Here is an 18,817-nt window from a genome sequence, read left to right as displayed (position 1 = left end):
AACAGCCACAAAACAACTTGGGCAAACCTTGCCCATAAAAACATAAACTGCTCCAGCAAATCACCAACGAGATGCATGTTTAGAAGAGTTTCAATTGCACAGGAGGGAGGGGGAGGAAGTAGCGAGCTAGTTTTCTGTTTTGTTTGAACGTCAACAGAAGTGACATTACCCAGCATCGCTTAGAGCGCCTTTAAGGGAGAACATGGTACTACATGTACCTAGAATCTGATGTGTGATGCATAGAGCAGTATGAACCCATATGTATCTGTATTACACCTACAGCAGTCTTCTCGTAGACAACTTTTATCTTCTCTTATAGCTACAACTTGACAACTTTTATTTTACACTGATGAACTAGCTGTGTCAATATGCTTCTAGGCTTATTTCCATAAAATAAAAACGCTAAATGCATGTGTGAATTTCAAAGTTTTTACTCCTCAGAATATGATCCTGAGTCACCAACTCCTGAAACAAACAGGTGTATACACAGACAGGACTATACAATTGTATAAGTGGGGTGTAATATTACTTAGAGTGGGCATTTCTAACAATTTACAGGTCAGCAATAGGCTTGTGGGGCCAGTATGGATACTTCTCCTTGTCCAACTTAGTCTCAGGGAAGGTATGGTTGAGGTCCTCGATGGTCATCTGGTCGAAGGGAATCATGTTGTTGAACTTCTCCAGCTGTGGGGGGAAATCAGAGGGCAACGTTGGTCATTCACAGAACTCTGCATCCCCACATTCGCAGCATTTCAGTTATTCAAGAAGGGAGGACTTGTGTATTATTCCTTTTCTAAACCCCCACTCTGACAATTTTAGCCTTGGCCTGCACACGAGATCATGCTCCTTGTGCCCATTACACCACATGCCAACAAAGCATCAGCAATTTGGAGAAGACATGAGGTCCATTCCTTGAGAGGTGATACGGAGTCGCCAAAATTATGGATTTGAAGCATCCAAAGACTTGTGAGGACTGAGTCATGTCATCCCCAGCCTAAAGCACCTGACATCAATATAACATAAAACGTACAACACAAGACAGGCAGGATGCTGCAGAGAGCAGGGCTGTACGTTTACTTCTTTTGCTCATAGCACTGGTGCTACAGAGGTTGATAGTTTTGTAACACAATCCACAAAATCTCTAGCATCAGTATGTAGTTACAAACATCTACACTTTAGAAAACATTTGTCACTGGTGCTAAGCTGGTAAATCGTCCATAGCACAGACTGACAGTTTTTGTGTAGCATGTGTTACATATATGTACATGTAGTACTGTGCAGCAGAGCAAAATTAACTGATTAATAAGGAATTCCATAGAAGTCTGAGAATGCAAATAAGCACGACAGGTGGTAATTTCAGAGGATTTTTCTAAAATAATACTTCTATATTACATTACTACATTACATTAATAGTACATCTCCTATGAGTTGAACTGTATTAAACCTCCAAAAAGCTCTTGAAGTTTGCACAGGTCATTGAGAGAACAGCATGTTCCACACAGAGGGCGCTAGTGGGTGTCAAACGTCAAGTATTAAACGGACTCATTCTCTAACACACACACACACACACCTATAATCAATGAAGAAAATAAAAATACACACCTCAGCTTGATACATGCCAATACGAGCCTTAGATGCCTGGATGTAGTCAAGTGCTTGTTTGTTCTGAAGAGCAGTAAGATAAACAAACAAAAAATTGAATTGCAGACCTCAACATATTCATTGCAATGAGCAACGACCATGATTGTCATCTATTATACTGTAAGTGATAGCTGTTAAATGAGCAACATATGACAAACTGTTGTAAAGGCAACTTCATTTGAACATGTTTATGGCCAAATGCCACCATGCAATATATTCAACACCTGCCTCGCTGAAACCCATATAACAGCATCAATATACGTCAGTCACCTTACACAAACATTATGGTGTCGTAGATGGAGCCATTACAAAAAGGAATTACTTACCGATTCCTGCTCCTGTGCGGCAATCTTTGATGTCTCTGTGTCAACTGGCTCAGGGATGGACAAAGCAGCAAACTGACAGCGTGAAAAGAAATTGAGAATGCCATCAATGAAATGTGCACGCACACACTATGCAAGGAGAAATTTAGTAGCAATCTAACCATTTGTGAAGCAGGTGTTTTCCACTAAGCTTACCTTCTTCTCAAAGTCGTCCACCATGCCTGCTTTAGGTACAGTTTGTCTGTAGTAGGCCCAGTCAATGGCTGCTGGCTTCTCTGGGAGGGAGGTCAGTCTTCACGAAAAAGAAGGCAACAACAAAAAAGTTAGTAACCTTTGTCAATCTCAGGAACCAGACAGATCTAGTGTAAGTCATCACCCAAATAGTTCAGTTTAGATCACCAACATATAATAAGTTCTTCGTAATGTCATACTTACTTTGCAGCGATGGCATCACTGCGAGTTTTGAGGTTGTTGAACATGGCCCTCTGATTGGGTGGCACCCTCTCGGCAAAGGCCAACCAGTCAATGGACTTCAATGCTGCGCGTCGGCCTGCCATTTTCTTTAACCTTACCAAATTAAAGGTATTACATGATCTCTACATTTAGCCAGCATAAAACCACAACAGTTGTCTTATGAGAAAGCTGTACAACGTTGACGTTAAGGCTAACTCATGCATACGTACATTTAAGTTAACGTTTCTGTTACAAAATACAAGCTAAAATACCGATGAACCTTAAAATAGTAATGTTAACGCTAATTGTACCCTTTCCCCATATCTCAGTAACAAGGTCATATGCACTGGCTAGGTATTTTCTATCCTAGGCCTGTTGGTCACCGTTGGCTTCGTCGGCTGGCTGGCTAGCTAGCTAACTGTGCTAGGATAACGTTAGCTAAGAAATCCATGTAGTGCAGTCGGTAGGAACACAAATAGCTTGCTGGCTAGTTAGCAAGCTCTGTGAGGTTATTGGACTAGAATGGATTGTAAACATCGAATAGTACATAAACATCCTTCTTTATGTTATTCACGGTGACATGCTGTTACAGACAGACCAAAATAGAGAATAAAAAGATGCCTTCTTGACCCTGGCCAGTAATGTTACTTCTGAGGCTAATGACGTTAACGTTAGTCATTCGCAAATGGTTAAAGCAAGGTCAGAAGAGGGGACTAAATAAAACCTGTAAAAATGCCACTGCAAATAAATAAAATACAAAATAAAAACCTTTAAAGCAGCAGTGCATCACTGATGTTGGACAATATGATCGAATAATTGATTAAGTTGACAACAGCGTTGAGAACTTACTTTTGCACCGATCCAGACGCAGCAATGACAGAAGCGTGATGGCCGACAGGAAACGGAAATGATATCAGCAACAGTAAGACTGATTTCGGCTCGTGATTGGCCGCCGTGCCTATGCTGTCCAAGTTTAACCGTTTATAATATAATTATTAGAAATAAAGTATTGTGCTAAACTAAAGTATTGTGGTTAATTACTTACATTCACTACAATAAGTATATTGCAACTTGATATTTTTATTGTTAGATAGATACCCATTTTTAACACCAGGCCTATATGTGAATGACTTTATGGGACTTTTCTTTAAGCCTAGTTTTCACTAGGGCCTATTTCTGGTGTTTCTCAGAATAAACATTAAACAATGATACAGTTACCCTCATTTTTTTTACCAGCTGTATAGGCTAGATGAAACCGCTTGGTGGTATTGCATTTTCACAGTAAAATGTATAACATTAATGTTTTATGTTGTCTTATACTAGGCCTAGGTCTAATTTAATACAAATACCGTTCTGTATGCATTGGTAGGTGATTATCTCTTAGAACATAGAAATTTGGTTAGAAACTAGTTAACATTCCAATTAAGTAGTCCAACTAGACCATTTCTATGACCAGGCTTTCGGTCATCAGGCTTTTTATGATCAGGCTTTCAGTCAGCACTGGCACGGCAAGACAGGCTGTAGCCTACAGGCAAGAACAGGTCAACCTTAGCTCTAGCAGTATAACTCAACAAACTTCTAATGCATCAAGAGATTAGGCTTGGTCAACGACATGTCAATGTTGACTGTAGCAGCTTATAGGCCAAGTAGGTGAATTGTCATTAAATATTTGGCATCCATGTGTAAAGATTGTCCATTTTTGTTCACCTCCACCTTTCAAGGACCTGACAAATTAGTCAATGTTATAAAGCTGTGCAGATTCTGTTTTTGAGAAAAAATACACTTGGCTAAGACTATTCAACGATTAAAATATTTTTTCCATCACAACACAGCATCTCACAAAAGTGTTACTTTTATTTTGAAATGAACAGACTGAACAGAGCGCATCATATTATTGGCAGTCTTCAGGAGAAGTCTAGAGAAGTTCATAGGCTGCGTTTTACTTTTGCTGTCAAACCTTTCACATTTTTTGTTGCAGAATCAAATATTTGTATTTCTGCTGTTGTGTCGTTTTAGATAATGCCTTCGCCTGCGTTGAAAACGCCTGTGCTTTTTTGTGCGATATAAACTAGCGTAAGGGAGAGCTTGAAAGAATAGGCTGTCGTTTGTTTTCCAATAAAATGGCAGATCTCCACATCTTGCAGCCGAGTGGTACTGATACTGATCATCCTGACCAGCACCAGCGGCGCGTTCCAGTCGCCTCCCCTGCAGTGATGATCGCTACACACGGAGGTGTAAAATGCCACGGGCTGTCAGTACGTTCAATAGCAGGATATCCCCGCAAAAATAACACAGGCGCGCCGTCAGAAAAACCTGGCACACGTTGGGTACGACTGAACGTCGGCGGCACCTTATTCTGCACCACCCGACAGACACTCTGCAGGGACCAAAAATCGTTTCTGTTTAGATTGTGCCAAGATGATCCAGATCTGGAATCGGACATGGTAGGTTCATTTTGATGTTGAGTGCAAAGGTGGTGGTGGGCGTTTCCAAATGTCTGCCATAAGCGACAATCTAAACACAGAATTTGGGTAGTAGATTCAAACTTTGTTGGGAATAGAGATTGAGAAGTTGGGGAAATAAAATGCTATTAAACTGGGACGTGCAGAAGAAGACTTCCTGGCTGTGCCATATTCCTGATACTGTGTTTTTTGTTGAAGGATGAGACAGGGGCCTATCTGATTGACAGGGACCCCACCTATTTTGGCCCTGTCTTGAATTACTTGCGACATGGCAAGCTGATCATTAATAAAGACTTGTCAGAAGAGGGTAAGGAAATACCCACTACAGCACATGTAATCCACCTGATTTTCTCTCTCTCTTGCTCTGTTCCTCCTCCTGTCCTGATCACTAACTCTTGCAAGCATACATAGAGCCACACACACATGCCTGTGCAGCAACACATCTTTCTGGTGTAGGCGATGCTTGGTGGAATGTTTTGTAATTATGTAAACACATCTAACAGTGTCTTGTAAACAATCTAACAGCTCTACAGTGAAGTAATAAATAAAAACAAACAAAACCATTGCTGTGCAGGTGTCTTGGAAGAGGCAGAGTTCTATAACATTGCTGCTCTGGTTCGAATGGTGAAGGAGCGGATTCGGGACAATGAGAACAGAACATCACAAGTGAGTGGATGTGTGTGTGTGTGTGTGTGTGATTGTGTGTGTGCATGCGCGCATACATTCAGTGTTTACCACTAGATGGAGATAGGGCACCTCTGTCATGCCTTCTGGTCAAAATTAAGAAAAAAGAAAAAACATAAGGAAAAAAATAAGTTGTTTTATTTGTCAGATTTGTTTCTTTTTCAGTTTGATAGTTATTGTCACACTTTGCTGGGCTTGTGGAACACATGATCTGGCAGCAGAATTTAGGGAAAATATTAATTTATAATTAATTTATATGGAAGCCTATGTAGTGTATATATTGTTTATAGTCAATTGGTCCATGTCAGTTGGTCCATATTACATATTCCATATCTTAGTTTCAGATCTATGCCCTTGTATGTAATGGTGTGAATGTTTGCTTGACTGGTGTTTTCGAAGGGTCCGGTGAAGCATGTGTACAGAGTCCTTCAGTGTCAGGAGGAAGAACTCACCCAGATGGTCTCCACCATGTCCGATGGCTGGAAGTTTGAACAGGTATGAAGCATTACAGATCCCCTGGGTCTAGATTGCCTCCTATCTTGGATCGTGCCTCAAAATGAATCCAGGCATTTGAACAGCCTTCGCAAAATGCTCTGAAAAAGATTGTTTGTGTTTACCTCGCATGCTTCACAGCTCATCAGCATCGGGTCATCATACAACTATGGTAACGAGGACCAGGCAGAGTTTTTGTGTGTGGTGTCTCGGGAGCTGAACAACTCCATTAATGGCCTAGTTGTGGAACCCACAGAAAAAGCCAAGGTTAGTATGCCAACAGTATCCCATCCGTTTTGCCTTATTGTTAATCAAAGTCAAAATTGCTTTATTCGCAAAATGTTTGATGCTTGCAGGAATTTGACTTTGCAAGTTGTAAGTTAAAGTAAGTTGTAAGTTAAAGTTGACTGGTATTTAGCAGACTCTTTTCTCCCAATCGGAGACGACCAACTGTCAATCAGTGACGTTACCGCGATGCTCCACCACGCCCACTTTGTGATCTGCTGCAATGGGGTGGGAGCATTAGCAACGATGCGGGATGGGCAGTGAGGTGGGAGCATTAGCAACGATGCGGGATGGGCAGTGGGGTGGGGGCATTAGCAAAGATAAGGCGATGGCCAGTGGGGTGGGGGCATTAGCAAAGATAAGGCGATGGGCAGTGGGGGTGGGAGCATTAGCAACGATGCGGGATGGGCAGTGGGGGTGGGAGCATTAGCAACGATGCGGGATGGGCAGTGGGGGTGGGAGCTAGGATAGGTAGTTTACAAGAGCCACACGGGAAACGGTTCATGTCTGTTGGTCCTGGTCTTGTTGGAGTGGAACCCGCAGTGGAGATTTGCTGATTAGGCAGTGAGCCAGGTGTAATGGTGGGTCTGTCGCTATCCTGCCCATTTCCTGTGTCTGGTGTCATGCAGAACACTCATGGGTAGCTTGGATGTTTGCATAATGTGTTTGAGTTTGGTGTAGACAGAGAGGATGTATATAGTATATAAGTATATTTGGTCTCTGCATTTATCCCAATCCGTGAATTAGTGAAACACACACAGCACACAGTGTACACACAGTGAGGTGAAGCACACACTAATCACGGCGCAGTGAGCTGCCTGCATCAACAGCGGCACTCGGGGAGCAGTGAGGGGTTAGGTGCCTTGCCTAATGGTCGGGTTCGAACCGGTAACCCTCCGGTTACAGGTCCGAAGTGCTAACCAGTAGGCCACGGCTGCCCCCTTGTGGTGTGTGGTGTACTACACAGTGGTGGTGGAGGAAGTGAGGGTAGAACTGGCTGGGAAATTTCGAGGCGATAATCATCTTTCAGAGAAGTCTGTGAAAGAGCATCCTTTGGTGAGCTCACTCGATGATGATGAGTAAACATGGTACCCAGAAACTTTGTCTTGTCTATGTAACGGAGGCAAACTGAGCTAGCATGCTAGTTGCGTGTGTAAATCCTCACACCCCTAACCTTAAGAACGCTTCTAACCGCTGAGTTGGAAGCCTGTGCTTTTAGCTCAGTGGTTAGAGCGTTCGACTCCCACTCCCGTGTGTTGAGGTGGCGGGTTCGAGGGCCGTGAGCGGTGGACGAACCGACCTCTGTTATATCTACATAGCTCCGGGTTCATTTTATATACACCATACCGCCAGCTGTGACCCCCGGTAGGTCAACTCATCATGGACCATGATGAGGCCAAGGGTGGTGATCTCATCACCAGCAAACCTGACCAGCTTGATGGAGGTGCAGCTTGAGGTGCAGTCATTGGTGGATGGAGAATACATATATGGGGAGAGATTGACATTTAGTCATTTAGCTGACACTTTTATTCAGAGCAATCATGGTACAATCAAGGTACATTGCCAATAGGATATTGGACCTTGAAAAAAGGAACGGCTAGAGCATTCAACCAACGGGGAACAACGGATAAGAAAAGTTTGGATTGTCATGAGTGTACGAGTGGCAGAGCCAGGCGGCGTTAATTGGAGATTACTCTCAGATGGAGCACAGTATCTGTAACTCCTTGGGTGCACTTCAAATTGGGGATTGGTTTGGTATTGAACTCTGTACTGAGGTCTATGTACAGAGCGCTAACATAGGTGCTGGATATGACCAAGTGTAGTGTAGTGGAGGGTGAGGTTTACAACATTGTCCACAGAGTCATTTGGCTCTGTAGGCGACGATAGAGGGCCCAGAGGGGTGTCTGTGATTGGTTTGTGTAATGACAAGATGTGACTTTGTAAGCAACGTGAGCGTCAGAGCAATGAGCCTGTGGTGATTCAGGCATTTTATTTTGTCCTTCCTTGGAACTGGAATGATGATGGATACATCGAAACAGGGTGGGACATGGAGATAGACTAATTGGAAACGCATGCAAACACAGCTAGCTGGCACAGAGCTTCAGGGCGGCTGGCGAGATCCCAACATTGTGCAGAGCTCAAGTACATCCTTCTGTGTGAAAGTGAGAGAGGATGGGGGAGGATGACACTTAGACCTTACACTTAGACCGTTTCCGTTCCTGTTCGCGAAACCAACATTTGAACCGTTCTAAGCATTTCAACCAAACAGAAACCGTTTCAAACTAACACTTTGGTTCGAAGCTGGAACCAAAAGATAACCAAACATGAGTTGCCATAAGTAAACAAAACTAGTTGCCATAAGTAAACAAAACTAGTCAACTAGCACTACACTGCAGACATTTTACGCAGCTAATTTCTGAAAATGCGGCTTGGTTCACTAGATACCACCAAGATTCAAAGAATTATGAACGGAACTGTTTCAAGAACACGTTCTCTGTTGGTCGAAATATGCCCTCTGAGCAAGGGCCTGTGCCCCTGAAAACTTGCAAAGGTGGTGTATCATTGAAAATTTCGGGAGCAAGATCTGGTGTGGTATGCCTTTTTTAGAGACAGCTGTGTCACTGAGACTTGGATCACACTCCAGCCTGACTTTGCACTATTCCTGGGCAGGCACCAAACTGCCTTCTTGAGCTTCTGTTTAACCAGGCTGCATTAGGAGGTAATTTGTTCCGGCCGCCATAAGACTACACAACGGACCTGTTTGAAGTGCATTAATTGTTTACTACTAGTAATAGTAGCTGGTTTTGTGACTCTTTATTTGATTAACTGTTGTCATCAGGGTTGTTATGAGTGTATTGCAGTGAGAATGCTTGTTGGGAGACAACACACTGCTGCTGGACATCTGAATTTCCCCGGCAGGGATGAATAAAAGTATCTATCTATCTATCTATCTATCCACATCACCCTCCTTGTGTGTGTTCTTTGTGACATACGAGTACGCTGAGCTTTTTAGAGAACCAGGGCTTGTGTTTTTTTTTATCCTGGGATGGTTTCAGTTGGGAGGTGGATGTCCTGACAGAGGTCCAGTAATGAAAAATGAAAGCAGTGTCCAGAGGGGATATGGGCTTTTCGACCAAGTTTAAATTGTCTGACAAAGCAGAGTGAAGCATCTTATTTTCCATGTTTTCATTGATGATGCTGATTGTTCTTAGATTTGACTGATCTAGAATGGTTTTGTTGACTTACTATAAGTTCATAACACACAGTGCTTTCGGTTGTTGCAGATTCTCCAGGAGCGAGGGTCACGAATGTGAGTTAAGGGACACCCACACCTGTCCCATTGACCCAGGAGGCCTCGTGTCTCTCCCCAGCTACAACCTTCAAACACAACCTTCTCTCCGCTGCCAGAGGGCCTGCTGGCTCACCAGGGTCACGGATCACCAGGGCAGTACTCTGTCTAGCTGACTGTATCAAATGCTCCTGGAAAGGTTATATTCAGTTGGATTTGGGAGCCCTTGATGTTGTACTGACCTTGCTCTCACAGGCAACCAAAAAACCCACCAACATACCACCCTGCCAAACACACCAAAAATCCACCAACATACCACCCAGCCAAACACACCAAAAATCCACCAAAACAATAGGTATAATGTATTTTGCTACTCTGTAATACAGGCTGTATAACTGTAATACACATCTGTACGCAAATTTAACAGTTCACAGTGACAGTGATTGCCTGTTTGCATATGTCCCATTAGTTACCCTTGTCGTGTGTATGTTCACATGAGAAAGAAGAGCTAATGAGTTGTGGGTGTATTTGCTGGCCTCCCCTTGTGTAAGTCCTGGCTTGGCAAAACCACAAAATAAATCAAATACAGGTTGTCAGCTACAGTAAGAAAGACAGCACTTAGTGGAAATAATTATATTTATTTTAATAGTTTGTCCCGTAATCAGATCAGTGTAAAGGGAAGTATTGAACATTGTGTCAGAACAATACAGTAACATGATTGTTATGTGACGCTAACGACTTCTTGCACTGTAACCACTGCTTTCCCAGCATCAGCTTGGTGTTCTTAGTAGCCAGTCTTATGTCATATTTAAGTAATTACACTGTATTCATTCCTACTTACCAGAAATTCTGGAATCCAGGAATTCATCATAAACTTGTTGCAGTTGCAATAGATGTCCTGTAAAGTATGTGACTTGGTGTCTACCGAAGCTCAGGACGCTTCAGGCAGCAAGGCGGAGAGGAGATTCGAAATGATTGGTTGAAACTGAGTTGAAAATTGGTCATAGAACCATGATCTAGTCCTCCTTGCAGCCGTGTGACTGAATATCAGGAATGTAAGAGGTTTCACACAAATGAAGTGTTTCACACAAAACAGAAGAAATACCACCTTACTGCTGCCTGACAATGCTGAATACAACAAATCTATCAGATCACTGCACACACACACACAAGATCATTGTAAGATCATCAAATGCACTCGTTTTGCCAATCTCCCTATTCTCTGAAGACAGATCAGATCATTTGGCTTTTGATATTTAGGGGCATGATCTGTTATTTCTGTATTATCAGCAATGAGGTGTCTGAATCTTGTATGGCAGGGTTACCAGAAACAGCTTAACCACTAGGGAACCCTGAGCATTGTCATCTGATCACATTAGTGAAAACTCTGTAGTCAGTGATAATATAGGGATTGGTACTGGGATACTTGGATTAAGAATTTAAATGTTCCTTCGATGGCTGTTAATAGTAAGTTAACTCCTGTAGACTTTGCAGTTGATTCTCTGCATAAATTCTGTCTTATTGAGTGGAGCTATTTCTAACACATGTTGTGCAAGTAAGTATTTAATTTACTGAATGCAAAAATAATACATTTGAAATGTTTGAATCATCACTGTATGCTGATCAATGTAAATTTGTATTGCTTTGTATTGCCTTTTTATATTATTAACATTAAATCATACCTTTTTGAAAGGTAAACTGTTCATTTAACTCACAAATATGCACAAATTTAACAACTGCACTGTGATGAAATAAAAGTCTGTGTGGTACTGAATGACCGGTGCACTTTCCTCTAGTCTGGAAAAAAGATGCATGACTCATAGACACAATTTGACCAGTGAGTTCTCTGTACACTGGGATTGCCACAACAACCTCTTTCCTGAGGACAGGGGAGAAACAATAAATGTCAGCTTGGTGTCTGCCAAGGGTGGAGCAAAGCATTTGAACAAGAGTCTTTACTGGAAGAGACAGGAAGCATATAGCTTTTGATCAAGTGCATCACAATGCCTGGCCAAAACTCTGGGAGGGACACTGCCAACTTCGTCCCATCACATGAAAAACAATTACAGACAGTATACTTGTATTAAAGCTTGAGACATATTAAAAGGAAATTACTTGTCATGCGGAATATTTCATTAAATTTGTTAAATTACGCAGTCAGCTAAATAATGCTTCTGTGATACTCTAGGCCACTAGGCTATATAATTCCCCTTACGGGATCAAAAGAGTATATATACTTATACACTTTGCTAGCACTGTTTTTTTTTTCTTTTTGCCTTCAAAACTGCCTTCATTATTCATGGCATAGATTCAGCAAGGAGCTGGAAATTCCTTTTCCAAAAAAACCCTGTATTTTTGTCCATATTGACATGATAGCATCACGCAGTTGCTGCAGATTGGTCGACTGCACATCCATGATGCAAATGTCCCATTCCACCACATCCCAAAAACATGCTCTATTGGATTGAGATCTGGTGAATGTGAAGGCCATTTGAGTACACTCCAAGAAACCAGTTTGAGATAACTCAAGCTTTGTGTGTGCGTTATCCTTCTGGAAGTAGCCATCAGAAAAAAGGTACACTGCTACGGTCATGGTCAGAAACAATATTCCATAGGCTGTGGCATATAAATAATAACAAGTTGTACACGATACACAACCTCGCTGAGCTTCTCTAATACAGGTGGGTCTCAAAAAATTTGAATATCGTGGAAAAGTTCATTTCAAGTTATTTCATATATTCCACATACAGTGTGTAAAGTCCGGAAAGTATTCACAGCGCTTCACTTTTTCCACGTTTTGTTATGTTACAGACTGATCTTAAAATTGATTTCATCAATCTACGTACAATACTCCAACACTCTACAAAAAACAGGTGTTTGGAGTGTTTTGTAAATTTATAAAAAAAATAAGACTAAAATATTCCATTTACAAGTTTTACATTTACAAGTATTCAGACCCTTTGCTATGGCGCTTGTAATTAAGCTCTGAATCCTACTTCTACCAGAAAGACTCAGTAGACAGAATAGAATCAGTTAACAATTTAATGAGTAAAGGAACAGCTTGGATACAAGCATGATAGAGTCCTGAATAGGTAACAGTCTTTGGCGTAGGCCCCGCCTCGATCCGTCCAGCGATGAGCCGGATCTCGTCTCCTGCCGATGGATGAAGGCAGGGGCGGGGAGCCTACCCCCAAAAGGATGAGTGATGCCCGCCAGGGCGGTGACTCAGTAATCTGGTTCTGAGAGGAGCAGAGACATTAGTATACATACAAGATGAATTAAACAGCATGACTGGGCCGGGGTGAAGACGTTGTGCCAGGACGCCGACAGAATTTTAAAGTAGCTAGGTGTTAACCATAAACCTAGGGTTGTAGTGGGGCCCGCAGCATGCTTTTCGCTTTAGTGGGATTTAGAAGCTTGACGAGCTGGGCAACCAGCGTCTAGGGCAACCTAGACCAATGCGGGCGACGGGCAACCCGGCGCCCAGGGCAACCTGGACCATAAGCACTTCACGATCTGAAGCCCAGTGACTAGCAAGCTAGTACATCGCGGACGAGCCAGGCCACCCGGCATCCAGAGCAACCTGGACTTTAGTGCTTGCGCGAGCTGGGCAACCAGCGTCTAGGGCAAACCTAGACCCCGAGGCGTGCCGGGCAACCGGGCGTGACGGGTGCGACCTGAACCATGAGCTGGTCAACCAGCGTCTAGGGCAACCCTAGACCGATGTGATGGCTGGCGACCGGCATCCAGGGCAACCTGGACCAAACTGGGCAACCAGTGTCTAGGGCAACCTAGACATGCATCACAAGCCGGGCGACCCGGCGAGAAGTGACCCTGAACCATAAGCGCCGAACGAAGCTGGGCAACCAGTGAAAAGGGCAACATGCCCATGGCTGAGACTAAATCACCACAAGCTACCGGCATGCTGGGCCCCAATATGTTTCAGCGATTAGTGCAAGGCGAATGCCAGAATTTAACCACCGCCACCAGGATTTGTGAAGGTAAAAGAGGTACCGGAGTTAACATGGGAGAGCAACTTCTGAGCATCGAAAATGCCAAGAGGAGTTAGTTTGATGCATCCTGATGGATGACGTGGATAGCCCTTTTTGGCCGGCAGTCTTGGCTGCGCCGATGCGGAATGAGTGAGAAGTGAACCTCTTTGAAGAGAGGTTACATTTAAGCAGAACGTTAGCTAGATAGCTGCTGAAAATCAGGTAAAGTGAGAGCCGTAGTTTAAGGTAGTGAACGGGGACCAGGGAAGCAAAACATGGTTAGGGTTAAAAGGTTAAACATGAAGTACTCAGGATCAATGCAGGGGAATAGAGCTTGTGGTTGCAGATGCTTGGAACCGGAGCAATGAGTTAGTTGATATGGGTGCTTGAGTTTATTCGCATCGAAGTCATGTGGTTTAATATTTAGGATGGATAAGCATTTTGACTAGTTTTGTAGAAGACTAGTGCTTGTGAATCCAGATGTGTGTTCTGGTTCGATAGCTCACCTGCAGCGGCTAGAGTGAGATGAATGCATTGAGCTGCAGACCCAAGGCCAAGATGGATGCGTGTGAGCTACACCTTAGCACCTGCTCTTGGAAAGCCCCCCAAAATAAGATGAGCAGCATCAGTAATGCGAGGGAAGCATGACCTTGCGGCGAGACAAAAGGACTTCAGGACAATTCATGCCTGTATGTGACCGGCGGAAGAAACATATGTAACTGAAATATGACGAGACAACGAACAGATGAGTGCTGGGGTACCACCATGGTGCTTATGCATCTCAGAGTGCAGAGGAGCTCTGAGAATGACCTGAGAATGAGCTCGCTATACCAGCTGCACCACTGTGGCAGGATAGTACAGTTTAGAACTGGCTGCTGGAGAGACAATGAGTAAAGGAAGCAATGAGGAGAGAATAAGCAATACATATCGCCCAACTGGATGCAGAAATTATATTAGTCATGCCAAGCACTGGCCCCTGAGTGAGTGGAGGGTGTGCATTCGTGGACGTTCCATGTGGCCAGGACATTTTTAATCAAAGCGACTGACAATGTACCCTGGGAATCCAGAGTTCTCACTGAAGCGTTTGCTCAGGGAGAGACTCAAGTCTGGCAAGGAGTATGATGCACGTAACTTTTGCCCCTTGCATCGCGGGGAACCAATATCTGTGTAGCTGATATAGCATCTAAACAGATGACAGACGTAGTGTCATCCAATTGCGTCGAAGTCCGGAATCAGGCAGTTAACATTGACCGTATAGCGGTATCCTGAACCATGAGCTGGGCAACCAGCGTCCAGGGCAACGTAGACAGACATGACGGCCGGGCAACCGGCATCCAGGGCCACCTGGACCAAACTGGGCAACCAGCGTCTAGGGCAACCTAGACGAGCGTCATGAGCCAGGCAACCGGCGTCCAAGCAACCTGGACAGTGAGCTGGGCAACCAGCGTCTAGGGCAAGCTAGACCAACGTGACGGCAAACAGGTTAAAGCTAAAACAATTCTCCCACAATGCCAGTGCAATTAAAACAATTTAGAAGGTAGAGCACAATAGCGAAAAAAGTGCATCAGTGAGTGCCGGTTTTACACAGTCAAGAGTCAGTTCTAGACAGGTGATAAGTGCTGGGATTAGGAAGGCTAGTTTTAAGCCGTGCTACAAGAGGAGATATCCTAAAGCTGGCCGCCGGAGATTTGTAGAAGACGGAGGGATGACCCCCCTCCAGTATGAACTGGAAACATGATCCACACGATTGCGTGATTCCGTGAACCGACACTGCCATCCCTGTAAGAAAGTAGATGTTAGTGTGATATGTGGAACTGATTCTCCATTGACGAACTGCATCCCCTCAACGGAAGAGGGGAGGCATGATGCACCTGCAGGGGTTAGCAAATTAAAGATTGGGAGGAAAATGTAAAAGGCACTTGCACGTCCTCCCTGGCGCGATCACTTCGGGTGAGCATATCTGCCAAAAACAAAACAGCCAAGGCAAAATAGGAGAATGGAAATTGGAGTACACATTATTTGCAGAGGATCCTGCTAAAACGGCAATTCGAGTCAGCAATCAATGTGACTGATGGCGTGACTAGATGGGCTGAAATCACACGGACACGCAGAGGCCCGTTGTGTCTAAAGAGAGTGCATGACGGGCGTTGGCCTGAAGGAGACTTGAGTCTGCCAGTGATGATGGACCGCTCCGTTTGACCTGCGAGAAGGAAGGAGTGGTTAGACAGGCGACATGTAGCATCGTCATCGGTAAAACAACCAGCCAACGGCTAAGTTGGTAGTCGTGATCAACGAACTTCCAGCATAGGCCACCACTTAAACCACAACTAGCGAAATGTAAAATTGCCGACATAATCATGAACAGCCGGTAACCATTAACACCAATATATGGAGTGCTGAAGCGACCCACTGGTGGGCAGTGAGCAAAGTGAGGCCTGCCATAGAATTCCTAGGAACCCAATACACGATACGGAATCAGAAAATACATTTTAAACATACAAAAGACGCTAGAAGGATATGTTACATACACAAATGACACAGATTCTTAATTAAAAGCTCAACCATGTGGGCATGAGCCCACACTGTGGTGTCAGCTCATGAACATTGACATAATACAGGCATTGAAAAGAAAACACCTATTATTGCCTAGGTAATAGCCGGCGTGCCGTCATTTTGGTTCGAGCTTTGGTGTAAGACCCCCCAAAATTGAGAACCCAGATAGCCGAGAACGTCGGGGACGTCACGGCATACCTGGGACATGACAGATCAGCGGTAGCTGAGAGTAGTTTGAGCAACGGCAAGTGCATGCAGAGAATCACCCGAGGAGGGCCGTGTAGACTTCCTACCAGAAGGTATGGGACGCAATCCCAGATGATTAAATGAATGCAACGATGAACTGGCTCCCCGCAGCCATGCACAAGGAGTGATACCTGAACCGAAGGTCCAGCAGACGAGTAGCCTAGCCTAAAGCCTATGCAGCCCAACGAGCAGCGAGGCAAATTAAGAGGCTACACAAAAAAGACAACTGGTTTGACGACGCCAACCAAGGTAGACATCGAGATAACCACAGTGAGTGTAGAACATCAATTAAACAGGTCTTAATACAGGGTTGGGTTCAACGGCAGCGTGGTGCAGGCCAGCAATTTACAGCACAAATCGCAAAGGATTATAAAATCAGCAGGAATTATGTAAGGAGGCTTAATTGAAAGTTAAACCGTGTCAGACAAGTCAGTTTGTTTTTGCTGCCCGAATATCGTTGGCAAGCAGGTTGCATGACTGGTAGTGTAGCCCAGCTCGAGGAGCTTGGGAGAGAGAGCACGATAACCTTACTCAACCAGACGCTGAAGCTTGAGAAATTGTTGCCGAAAACACATGGGCCTGCAATAGAGTTGCGCCGAGGGCGACCGCAGTAGGTTATCGTGGAATTGAAGGCTGCAACAGCGTGAGCGTGACTGGCTACGATATGCAGAGATTAGCGATGAAGTTTACTACGCAGTGGCCCTGACTGAAGGACGACAGGTCTGAAAAACAGCAGCAGCGGTAGGATTGTAACAAGTAACGCCACTGAGGGGCAGAAGGGGTTTAATGTAAAATGCAGCGAGCCCAGGTCCACGCGGAAGCCTGAGCTAGGACGTCAAAGTCAGCGTACTGAGAAGCAGAAGCAGTGTTAGGTGGAACATTTTTAAGGAGCCCACTGAATTCCTATAGGCTAGAGCTGATTGAATGAGTGAATGATCAGATTGCGGGGCTTTCCCGAAAGTAGGCAGTTAAGATTGGCTCCGTGTAAGCATGGGAGGAGTAAGGCTACACTACGAGTCTTCCTAGTAGAACTTTCGCTGAAGCTATCATTTCTATTGAGATGCTTCTACAACTTGATTGGAGTCCACCTGTACCTAAATTAATCATTAGGAAATTATTATTAGGAAATTATTAGGAAAGGCACACATCTCTTTATATCAGGTCTCACAGTTGATGGTGTATGTCAGAGTAAAAAAACCACAAGGTCGAGAGTCTGTGGACCTGCAAGACAAGGTTGTGTGAAGACACAGATCTGGGGAAGGACACAAGAAACAGTAGCCTCCATCATTCTCAAATGGAAAAGTTTGGAACAACCAACAGTCTTCCTACTGTAGATCTGGTCGCTCAGTCAAACTGAGTAATCCGGGACGAAGGGCCTTGGTCAGAAAGGTAACTATGGTCACTATAAAGGAGTTCCTTTGAGTGGATGAGAATAGCGTAAAGAAGGACAAACATCAGTGCAGCTCAGTGCCTGGTTTCTTCCACACACACCATTGGGAATTGTGGCCAAATAAATGGAATGGACTTAGCCCCAAATATTTTTCTGAAATGCTTCCCCAATATACACCTGGTAGAGAACTTAGATCTACTGGAACTTGTCAATTAATAGTCCCCAGGGTTAAAACCAGGCAAGGAGAAATGGCCTTTAGCTATTATGCCACACAGCGCTGGAATCAGCTTCCAATATATATTAGATTTTCCCCAACACTGGAGTGTTTTAAAAAGAAACAAAAAACGTAACTTTTTCATTCTGCATTTATTGATTCATTTCTTTATTTTGTTTCTTTGTTTCGTTTATTTATTTATTGACTTATTTTTTTTACCTCCTATTCATTCAGTCTTATTTTCCCCCTTGATCTATTTTATTATTTTATTGTATTAATTACAATTATTATTACTGTTATTCTTTTTTTTCTTTTAAGCACATTGAGTGACATTCTTTGTATGATAGTGTGCTATAAAATAAACTTGAACTTGAACAAATAGTTAAGTCTTCATTTCATCAGACCAGATGATTTTACTTCTCATGGTCTGAGAGTCGTTCAGGTAACCTGACTCGCCAGATGAATTTCGTTCTGCCTAGCTCCACTCACATCCATCTGGGATCGCTTCCGTTGGGAGTGATTTCTGCACCAGATTTTATGGTAGAGCCAATCAATCTCCCCATAGACATAATATACATAGATAGACGCCGCATCGACTGCTACTCCTTACTAGCGCTGACGAGACGTGGGGCCGCCATCTTGGATCGGTCATCCACTCCACTCAGTGTCATCTCTTTGGCTGGTGCAATGAGCTGTCAGCGCATACCTCACTGAATACCGAACAGATTTTCACAGTTTTGTTTGCTGCAAAGGTCATACATGTAGCTATGATACAGGCCACATTGTTCGAAAA

The 18,817-nt window shown here is 43.8% G+C and overlaps 2 protein-coding genes across 2 annotated transcripts; one reads left to right on the top strand and one right to left on the bottom strand.

The window, feature by feature from the left end:
- Positions 1-415: 415 nt before the first annotated feature.
- atp5pd (ATP synthase peripheral stalk subunit d) lies at positions 416-3,348 on the bottom strand. Its single transcript, XM_048246279.1, has 6 exons — positions 3,267-3,348; positions 2,400-2,531; positions 2,160-2,256; positions 1,968-2,039; positions 1,603-1,665; positions 416-684 (listed from the first exon to the last, which is right to left on the bottom strand). Exons 2-6 carry the CDS (start codon positions 2,519-2,521, stop codon positions 553-555), a joined length of 486 nt encoding a protein of 161 aa, XP_048102236.1. The 5' UTR covers positions 2,522-2,531; positions 3,267-3,348; the 3' UTR covers positions 416-552.
- A 970-nt stretch (positions 3,349-4,318) lies between these two features.
- On the top strand, positions 4,319-11,403 carry LOC125296907 (BTB/POZ domain-containing protein KCTD5-like). The gene is made up of 6 exons (XM_048247061.1): positions 4,319-4,861; positions 5,078-5,186; positions 5,454-5,545; positions 5,963-6,058; positions 6,197-6,322; positions 9,625-11,403. Exons 1-6 carry the CDS (start codon positions 4,538-4,540, stop codon positions 9,652-9,654), a joined length of 777 nt encoding a protein of 258 aa, XP_048103018.1. The 5' UTR covers positions 4,319-4,537; the 3' UTR covers positions 9,655-11,403.
- Positions 11,404-18,817: the final 7,414 nt, after the last annotated feature.

Source organism: Alosa alosa, chromosome 6 (genome assembly GCF_017589495.1).
Source record: "Alosa alosa isolate M-15738 ecotype Scorff River chromosome 6, AALO_Geno_1.1, whole genome shotgun sequence".
Classification (NCBI taxonomy): Eukaryota; Metazoa; Chordata; class Actinopteri; order Clupeiformes; family Clupeidae; genus Alosa; species Alosa alosa.
Note: the sequence above shows the minus strand (reverse complement) of the source record. Positions and strands in the feature narration are given on the sequence as shown.